This window comes from Camellia sinensis, chromosome 3, assembly GCF_055761805.1.
Source record: "Camellia sinensis isolate YWXY chromosome 3, ASM5576180v1, whole genome shotgun sequence".
Lineage (NCBI taxonomy): Eukaryota > Viridiplantae > Streptophyta > Magnoliopsida > Ericales > Theaceae > Camellia > Camellia sinensis.
The window spans coordinates 136,527,002-136,537,489 of NC_138963.1; the positions used below are offsets into that span (position 1 = coordinate 136,527,002).

A 10,488-nucleotide genomic window follows, 5' to 3' on the forward strand; every position below is an offset into this window, starting at 1 on the left:
ATTCCATAAGGCACAGACATGTGCATGATGGACTTAACACCACAAATCCAACCCAAGCCCGTGGTGGCAGAGGAGGAGGAGAAAGAGAGTGTAGTAAAGAAGGATTCATTGGATACCTCTATCATAGAGGAAGGGGCCTCACTTGTAGAGGAATATGACCCCAGCTTATACGTTGTGGTCGTTGATCAGCCAAAGCCAGTAATCATACTACCAAACTTCCTCAGTATCAATGCTATTTGGGAGGATGAATTAGAGCAACATCAGCATGAGTGGCTTGAACAAGGCCTTAATGACTTGGCTGAACTGGGAGAAGACCTGGTCGAGTTGGAAGAGGATTTAGACAGCCTTTACTTCTTTGAAGAAGAGGATACAAGCAGTGTACAATTGGGGTGGTAGGATCCAAGCCAGCTAGAAACAAGCAATGGGTGGTTGAGTGAGAATGAGTCAGATAAAGAGGAACAGATAAAAGAGACTACGAAAGAAGAGGGAGTTGGTGCTACTAGCAAGGCTAAAGCTGCACCCATGACTGAGACAGAACAAGTGTTGGAGTTATTCCAACAAGAAAGACTAGCAGAAATCCAAAGGAAAATAGCCCTAGATTAGCGAAAAGAAAAAAGGAAAGTAGAGGTCGAACCGATAACAGATGATATTCAAAGCACTGGAAAAACCAAGTGGGAACCCAGTGATAGGAAGAGAATGCCAAGAAAGCTCAGGAAGTATTGGGATTCAGAAACCAAGACTGTAGTGGAAGAAAAGTGGTATGATGAGGGAAGCGTGATGTGAAAATGCTTCAAATAGAACCAGATAATGGCCCGACCATGGTTGTAGGAGAGTAGTGGAAAGACAGTGACTTAAGTCATGCGTATATAGACGAAGTGTGGAAGGTTGATACCCCTGATGACACCTGGTATACTGACGAGATTAACCACATGACCCGGAGTGGTCGGTACTTCAAACCTGCGGCCTTAGATCAACCGGAGTCCTCTAACAAAAAAGCTGAAAAGTTAAAAGAGAAGGATGTTGAAGAAAACCTAGTCTTGAAACAGCTCAAGAAGATTTAGGCAGACATATCAATCTGGAGGCCAATCATGGCTTCTCGGGAGCATAGGCAAGCAATGTTAGAGGCAATGAACTGGACCAAACTGCCTATCGACACCACTGCTGACCAATTCGTATCGTTGGTTACATCCGGGGACGTTACGCTGATGATATCTTTTGTAGATAAGGAGTTACCACCTGAGGGTGCCAACCACAACCGACCTTTATATGTAACCCTAGAAAGCAAGAAAAAGTGGATTCCGGTGGTGCTGATAGATACTGGTTCAGCGATCAATGTATGTCTAGTGAGGACTGCCTATGCCATTGGTTTGAGGCCGACTGACTTTACGCCTACAACCCAAGCCGTCCGAGCATATGACAACACCTGTCGGGATGTTATGGGGACATTCAAAAGCCAAGTGTTGATTGGCTCGTCTGAACATGAGGTACAATTCCATGTAATGGATGTATCGGTAACCTTTTAACTTACTCCTGGGAAGGCCTTGGCTACATCAGATGAAAACGATGTCGTCAACGATCCAACAATTGGTAAAGTACCCCTTTAAAGGCGAGATTGCTACTGTGTACAGTAATTTTGTGATCCATCCTCCTTAGGGAACTACTACGCCAGTGTTGGAAATCATACATGGGAAAGAAGACGTATTCCTCATTGGCAGAGGCTTGGTTGGTCCAAACCATCATGGCAGAGGATGATGGGTATTATGTGCGCACTTAGTCCATTTATATGATGAACAAACAGGGGCATATGCTTGGATTAGGACTAGGCAGAAGTGGTTGGTAGGGAGGTACTGTTGCCAAGTAGATGAGTCGCAACCCTCATGCTTTCGGGCTGGGATACAAACCTACTGCTGCAGATTGGCAAAAGAAGGCGGACGAGTTAAGAGGGAGAATCAAAGCAAAGAGGACTAGAAAGCAAAATGAGTTAGTCCATAAGCCAATACGGGGAACCCTGAATGAACGCTTTGTTCTCCAAGGGAAAGATTTCCCATTTTGTGGATTTCCAGAACCATGGCATGACTAGGAAACAAAGACAAGGTACTCGGGGTTCGAGATTTTCTTCGGGCACCAGTTACTAGAAAAAGAAGACGAGCAGACAAATCTGAGTCCTAACATCGATCAAGGTGGGATAGCAAGCCTGGGAATTGAAGAAAAAGAGTTATTGGGAAAAGCACTTACTAGCGAGTTCTACTGCAAACGTGGAGCTCGCCAACTTGGGGAATAGTTTTACTATCTCAATGATCGAGGATAAACCAACAGCGTATTTCTCCAATCTTATCGTGGACGTGTCTGAGGCTCCACGCTTGGTCTGGAAGTTTGAGAAATACGTTATCAAAAGTTCCAAATCGGATCGGGAGTCCAAATCTGATTCCACTAAGTCTGTAGAGTTAGAGTCAAATTCTAGTTCATCTGAGTTTGGTACTTCCGGGAGTGGTAACCTGGATACTAAGGTTCTGTCCCAGTCGTCTTTCAGTTTTTCTTTTGAGTCAACTGTAACCGAGGATCTGGACTGTTTGAATGGGAATGTAGTGGAATTTGCCTATTTTTCTGTGCCTTTGGTTTGTTGTACTGATCTTGATTTTCAAAATTTTGACTTAAACGAAGAGGAAGAAATTCCTCGAGATTTGAAAAATTTGGTTGATCATGAGGAGGAGATGCATGTTAAGCCCTGTACTGATGAAATCATCATGATTAATGTGGGCACTAAGAAGGATCCGCGCTTGGTCCAGATCGGGTCCACGTTGTCTTCGAAGGAACCTGAGCTTTAATCTCTTTATTAAAAAATTTCAAAGATGTTTTCGTGTGGTCCTACGAAGACATGCTTGGAATCGATCCTGAGATTGTACAGCATCGAATCCCTCTTGACTCTGAGGCCCGACCAGTTAAGCAGAAGCTGCATAGAGTCTGCCCAGATTGGGCGTTAAAGATCAAAGAGGAGGTCACCAAATAGATTGAGACAGGGTTCTGTAGACCCGACTTTTTTCGCGTGCCCCCCTTTCATAGAGGCGCAAATTGGTCTCCTACAGTTCGGACTCCTGTCACGGTTCTGAATCTAATTTGACAAAGTGCAATGTGAGACTGATAAACACCAAAGAGTCCAAATCTGGCAAATCGTTTTGGAAAATCGATTTTGAATAAAAAACACCAAACATGGACTGCTTTACCAGATTACAGAGTCGCTACATAAATATTTTGTTTTGGGAAATTTAGGAAACCCTGACTCGTGCCAAAGGCTACGCGTCCGTCATCACCAAAGTTGCCTCGGCTCAAGAACTTGGGTACGAGAGGGGAAGGTCCTGAAATGAGCACCCCCGCTCGCCCGATTAAAGGATCGGCCTCTACTATGCATGATATATTGTTTTATAAACCTCATATGTTCTTATTCTGATTATTTAGTTAACTTTATTATGTGGCGCACACATACAAGTATAGACTAAATCGCAAGATTTGGAACAAATCGACTCATGTTTGTTTTCGAAAATGGTTTGAAAGTGCCACTCACAAGTGGGCTAAAGTGTGGATTTGCTACCCTCAAGTGGGCTTGAAAACATGATTTTGCCACTTCGCAAAGTGGGCTTAAAACTCTCATTCATCGAATTGTTCTAATTCAGGCAAACAAGCCTTCACCCACAGGCATTCATGCAGTTAAGCACTTAAGCAAATAACCTCATGGCAAGCATGCTATCATGGCAACACTCATACTCATGCAAGTATGCTAAAGTGTAAAACTCACCGAGTACTCCGAGCAAAAACAAAAGCTAGTTAGAAATATGCATGATCCTAACTATACAAGATGCCTAATGCAACACATGTAATAATGCAACTAAATAGGCTCAACTATCTAAGATGGCATATGAATGCAACGATTTGATACATGTATTCAAATAAGTATTGAAATACAATGCAGTTTGAATGATGCACCGCCTGGTGCATGCAAGACAAATGAATATGCAAACGTGCAAAGCATAAGGTATGCTAATTGAAAAATGATCCCTAAACTAACCATCGAAAACGGTTAAATAAAAGGGAGAAAGACGTGGGGTTGGAAGACATGCACACACACATGAACCCTTATTACAACATTGCGCCCTCTCGAAGAAGGGTCCGAATGAATAATAGCTAAGCTACTCTAAGCTAAGCTAATCTAACTAATCTAATTAAACTAATTAGACTAATTATTACAAAACCAAATAAAGAAATAGCTAAGCTAAGCTAGTTAATTATTACAACACTCAACTAATTAGCAAACTAATTAATTAAATTACAAAACAAATGCTAACTAACAAGTAAAGTATCAAACTATGCTGCCTGAGCAAGTTGAATATGCATGCACTCTGTTTTTTGCCTCAAAAAGCCCACTGGTTTGCTCTTAAGAGGCTCTGTTTGCAGGGCTGCTCCAAGAACTTTGTGCTCCACCTTACCAATTCACTGTTGAGGAATGCACCAGTGGCCTGCCGGCCATGAGAGCTTACTACCGGCCATCTGCCGGCCGAAAGGGTGTGCTGCCGGCCAATAATGAAGCATTGCCGGCCATCAGTGTGCCACTGTCGGCCACTGGTGTGCTGAATTGCCACACTGCAACAGAGCACAGACAGAGGAAAAGAGAGGGTTTTTCAAGGGTATGTTTGTACTGTGCCCCTCCTTATTATCTCAGAACATCAAAGGAGTGGCATCCTTGGATCCAAAACCACCAATCAAGCATTTTCAATGCATGATGGCCAAAGACCAAAGTTGTACACTTTCAATAAATGCACAAAAACAAGACTCTAGAACCACTACCTTATCATGGATGATCAAAGGCAATGGAGACAAAGGGATTGGCTCATTTTCATCACTTCAAGTATGAAATGGACCAATCTACCTTGTGTTCAATATAACGTTCGATTGAACACAACGCAATGCAAACAACATGCTTATCTTGGCCATGTTTTACTTGTCCAATTTTTGTTTACTCATTTTACATTACCAAGCCATTCTTTAATTGATTTGTCCAATGTGAAAGTCCTTTAATGAGAGAGGGGTCAACCAAAAGAATGGTTTAAGGTATGAGAGAGATCATGCCTTTGACTAGGAGGAACCCTCGTAAAAGGGTTAAAGCCATTTGAGCACAAACTCTATCAAGCTTAAACACAACCTTAAGACCAACTAACCCTCAAAACGAATGAAAAAATGAAGAAAGGAGGGAGGTTGCAGAATTTCAGTGCTGAAATGGCATGCTAAAGACACTAGATCATGCGAGCAAAGCATGCAAGACATGTTCAAAAGCTATAATCGTCAAGACTAGTGAAGAGCACTACATTAGAGGCATGCAATATCAAGCACAAATGACCAAACCAGCTCTGGACAGAGCTTAAACAAGTCAAAACAGAGGCCAAAATATGCTGAGATGGAAGTCCAAAAGACAAGAAAATCATGCTCATGTATTGGCTCATAAACAAGGCATAAGGCACAACTCTCAAAAGCAATGAAAGAGTAGAATATGTGAGACTGTACCTGAGTTATATGCACTAAAATCACATGCTAAATGATGCCAAAACATGCAATCATCTCAAGAAAAGCATGTTAGAGGCCTTAACTCACAAAACTAGTGAAGCCATTTAGACTACAACCATGCATAACAAGTCTCATATGGCAAAGACCACTCAAAATAGAGTTAAGCATGTCAAAACATTAACAAAAATGTGCTGGAGTCAGGCTAACACAAGCTAGAATGATAGGCTAACTCATTAGGCATGCTAGGCTAGTAAACATGATTGCACTACAAGTACAAAAAGCAAGCAAGAAGTGCTCCAACCAACCAAAGAAAAGAGTTGAAGCATGTCAAAACAAAGCCAAAAACATGCTTGAACTAAGCTACAAAAGGGTAGAAAATCATGCTCAACTATTAGGCCATCTACACATACAAACAAGATACAAGGAGGGGAGGCCACCCCCTCCTATTTTGGACCTCAAAGAAAAGGTTTTCACCACTGAAAAACCTCTAAGTTTCATTGGTTAAAAGGCCAAAAGAGTTGGTTTTGAAGGTGATGAGAAATGGCACAAAAAGCTTCACAAGCCAAAGAGCCAAAAGGGGGGACAACCACCTAACACACAAAGGCTCAAACCACCACTTTTAGGATTGAAAAACAAAACTTTTTACATGCCAAAACCAGCCTTTAAATGGTGGAGAAAGATGGCAAAGCAAGTATGAAAATCAAGCTTAAAGGGAGAGAGTTATACCTCTTGAAGCACAACACACTTTTAGGCAACAAGACCAAGAAAAATCACCTTCAAGAGCTCCAAGGGGGCTCCAAGAGAGCTTCAAGTAACCTTAGCTCAAAGATGAACCACTCTTGTTAAGGGTTGATAGGTTAAAGATTGAGGTATGCAAGCTTCTAAGCGCAAAAGCTTTTAGAGAGAGAGGATTATAGATAGAGAGGCTCCCAAACTTCTTCCTAAATTGTTCTAACCTTTTAAAATAATAGAGAAGGCTCTCTATATATAGAAGAATGAGGCTCCAGGTCAAAAATATCCCAAAAGGGACAGCTGTAATAGCTGGAGAACAAATATCCGCAAAAAACTGACTTTTTATATCAATGGCCGGCACTGCTTCATTGATGGCCAGCACATGATCATTGTTGGCCGAAAATGGTCACTCTTGGACGGAAGGGGGCCGACATAGGCCATTCATGGCCGACATATGGCCAGAAAAATCTACTTTTGGGGCCCAACTTCAAATGGGAATATATCCTTTATCTGGACTCCTTTGCAAGTCATTCTTGAGCCTAAATTGAAGCCCTGGAAGTCTTATTTCCAATGTTGGCAGCCTCACATCAAAATTCCAACTGTACAAAAATTTATGCTCATTTGAGTGAAGACTGCTCAGTTTCGATCCTACCCGGATTCATGCCCAACTTCTCCTTAACTAGTTTTCTTCTCTCCTCTCCCATTTTGTTCAACTCCAAACCCCTAAATAAAGTGTTTTGGAAGATTTTTCAAAGAGTTCACCTCTCTTTCATTCATTTCCACTTTGTCCTTGCTCAGTTTACCAAAATGCGAGCGTCGGAACATCGTAGGAACTCTTTTTTGAAATATGTTTTGAAAGAGAGGGTTTTAAGGTCTAAAATCTTTTGGTAAAAATGGTTTTGGTCCAAAAAGGGGTGTGAAGTTGGGTTTTGAAGCTCCTTTTGTCGAAGAAATCGAATCCTTGCACTACACATCTTTATCACCAAGTAAACAATTAGTAGCACCCAAGTCTTAAGGGCGGCCAAAAATGGGGTGTCTACAGGTTCTTATTTGTCTCTAAGTATTCGACGTGGTTGGCCAATATTGTTCCAGTTCTGAAGAAGGATGGCAGAATCAGAGTCTGTGTCGACTTTAAGGACCTAGACAAAGCGAGCCCGAAGGATGACTTCCCACTACCGGACATAGATGAGTTAGTAGACTTCATTTCGGGCCATGCCTTGCTTTCCTTTATGGACGGATTTTCTAGGTACAACCAGATTTTGATGGCATCGGAAGACCAGGAAAAGACTGCTTTCACCACGTCATGGGGTATCTATTGCTACTGAGTCATGCCATTTGGGTTAAAGAATGCTGGGACTACCTATCAAAGGGCTACGACCACCATTTTGCATGATATGACCCACAAAGAGGTTGAGGTCTATGTGGATGACATGATTCTCAAATCCAAAGAGCGAGAAGGCCACTACACCGCACTGGAAAAATTCTTTCAACAGATTAGGGAATACAAATTGAGGTTAAACCCGCAAAAATGCACCTTTGGGGTAACGGCAGGAAAAATTCTGGGCTTTTTGATCACGTAGAAGGGAATTGAAGTAGATCCTTCCAAAATCAAGGCCATCTTAGAAATGCCACCACCAAGGACTGAAAAGAAGGTGCGCGGCTTTCTGGGCAAAATGCAATTCATAAGATGGTTTATTTCCAAATTAACCTTGACTTGTGAACCACTATTTGGTCTCCTGAAGAAAGGAAAAAAGTTCCAATGGGATGATCACTGTCAATATGCCTTTGAATAGGTCAAGCAATACCTTCAGAATCCGCCTATGTTGTCGCCACCAAAGCCGGGGAAGCCTTTGATTCTATATTTATCAGTAACGGACTCAACTATAGGGTGCATGCTCATTCAAGAATCTGAAGATAAAGTGGAGAAGGCCATCTATTACTTGAGTAAGAAGATACTAGACTACGAGACCCACTACACTTCCCTTGAGAAAGCTTGCTTAGTCTTGGTATGGGCTACTCGAAAGTTGAGGCACTATCTGTTAGCTCACTCTGTAATTCTGGTTTCGAGATTAGATCCCATCAAATATCTCTTTGAGAAACCAGTGCTTATGGGTAGGCTAGCTCGTTGGTTGCTTCTTCTCTCTAAATTTGATCTTAACTATGTCGCACACAAGTCGGTTAAAGGGAGAGTTGTAGCGGAATTCCTAACAGACCACCGGGTAAAGAGAGATGAGGCAGTGGAATACCTATTCCCAAATGAAGACATTCTGCATGTTAAGGAGGAAACGTGGATGATACTATATTTATCAGTAACGGACTCGACTATAGGGTGCATGCTCATTCAAGAATCTGAAGATAAAGTGGAGAAGGCCATCTATTACTTGAGTAAGAAGATACTAGACTACGAGACCCACTACACTTCCCTTGAGAAAGCTTGCTTAGTCTTGGTATGGGCTACTCGAAAGTTGAGGTCAGTAACGGACTCGACTATAGGGTGCATGCTCATTCAAGAATCTGAAGATAAAGTGGAGAAGGCCATCTATTACTTGAGTAAGAAGATACTAGACTACGAGACCCACTACACTTCCCTTGAGAAAGCTTGCTTAGTCTTGGTATGGGCTACTCAAAAGTTGAGGCACTATCTGTTAGCTCACTCTGTAATTCTGGTTTCGAGATTAGATCCCATCAAATATCTCTTTGAGAAACCAGTGCTTATGGGTAGGCTAGCTCGTTGGTTGCTTCTTCTCTCTAAATTTGATCTTAACTATGTCGCACACAAGTCAGTTAAAGGGAGAGTTGTAGCGGAATTCCTAACAGACCACCGGGTAAAGAGAGATGAGGCAGTGGAATACCTATTCCCAAATGAAGACATTCTGCATGTTAAGGAGGAAATGTGGATGATAGCTGGTAGCACCCAATGACTCCCATATACCCTTAGCCTTCAAACTCTAATTCAAAGTGTCCAATAACGAAGCAGAGTATGAGGCGTGTATTGCTGGGTTGGAAGCAGCCCTAGAACTAGAGGCAAAAAGGTTGGATGTTATCGGGGTTTCAAACTTGGTTGTTTCTTAAGCCAACAGAGATTGGTGAGTTAAAGAAGAGAAAATGAAGGTTTACCATCAAGCCCTGGATGTGGTATTTCTGAGGTTTGAAAAGCTAACATTTACCCATCTGCTAAGGGAGAACAACCGGTTTGCGGATGCACTACCAACTCTATCTTCAATGGTAGATATTCCGTTGGGGATCAAGATGCGGCTGATCATCATTGAACACAAGTACACACCAGCCTATAAGACCATCATCGTGATAGATGAGGTTCAAGGCAAGAACCCCTGGCATTACGACATTTGGAATTTCTTGGAAAAAGAGATGTATCAACAGGGGTAAATGCCAGAGACAAACATGGAATACGGTGTCTGGCCGTCCAATTTATCATCTGCGGGGAAAAGTATACAAAAGAGGCCATGTGGGAATGCATAAGCTGTGTGTTGAAGAAGAAGAAGTAAAACGTCTTATGGAGGCCATTCATGGAGGAGAGTGCGGAGCCCACATAAACGGTGTGATGCTGGCCCTAAAAATCCTTAGACAAGGCTACTATTGGTAAACCATGGAGGAGGATTGTATTGGTTTTGTGCGGCGATGCCACAAATGTCAGATCCATGCTAATCGTATAAACATACCGCCGTCAAAGCTTTACAACATGACTTCACCATGGCCTTTTTCGGTTTGGGAAATCGATGTCATTGGGGCGGTCACGCCAAAGGGTTCAAATGGACACGAGTTCATCTTGGTGGCAATTGACTACTTCACGAAGTGGGTGGAGTCCCAGTCCTACTCTATTCTAAAGGCATCGCTTGTGGCTAAGTTTATCAGAAATAACATCATCTGCCGGTATGGGGTGCCGAACGAGAGCATATCAGATAACGGCTCACACTTCAAGAAAGAGGTGATGGATCTACTTGAGAAATATAATGTGGCTTTTCATAAGTCATCCACGTATAGACCACAGACCAACAGAGCTATTGAGGCTGCAGACTAGAATATGTAGAACATCTTAAGGAAGACGGTGTAAACATACAGGAACTGGCTGGATAAACTGCCATTTGCGCTCTGGGGCTACAGAACCTCAATCCAAACATCTACAGGGGCAACCCCCTATTCTCTCATCTAGAGGATGAAGGTTGTTTTACCAATTGAAATTGAAGT

At 42.4% G+C, this 10,488-nt stretch overlaps 1 protein-coding gene across 1 annotated transcript; it reads left to right on the top strand.

The window, feature by feature from the left end:
* The first annotated feature begins 2,294 nt into the window (after positions 1–2,294).
* Positions 2,295–9,669, top strand: LOC145821852 (uncharacterized). Its single transcript, XM_082918426.1, has 4 exons — positions 2,295–2,615; positions 8,076–8,288; positions 8,457–8,894; positions 9,439–9,669. The coding sequence occupies exons 1-4, from the start codon at positions 2,295–2,297 to the stop codon at positions 9,667–9,669; spliced, it is 1,203 nt and encodes a 400-aa protein (XP_082774552.1).
* Positions 9,670–10,488: the final 819 nt, after the last annotated feature.

What these genes read in the sequence shown, in the direction of transcription:
- LOC145821852 (XM_082918426.1), top strand. Translation starts at nt 2,295, where the DNA reads ATGATCGAGGATAAACCAACAGCGTATTTCTCCAATCTTATCGTGGAC. An exon ending in CCTATTTTTCTGTGCCTTTG is followed by an intron (nt 2,616 to 8,075) that starts GTTTGTTGTACT and finishes GCCTTTGAATAG; the next exon opens with GTCAAGCAATACCTTCAGAA. An exon ending in AGAAAGCTTGCTTAGTCTTG is followed by an intron (nt 8,289 to 8,456) that starts GTATGGGCTACT and finishes GTCGCACACAAG; the next exon opens with TCGGTTAAAGGGAGAGTTGT.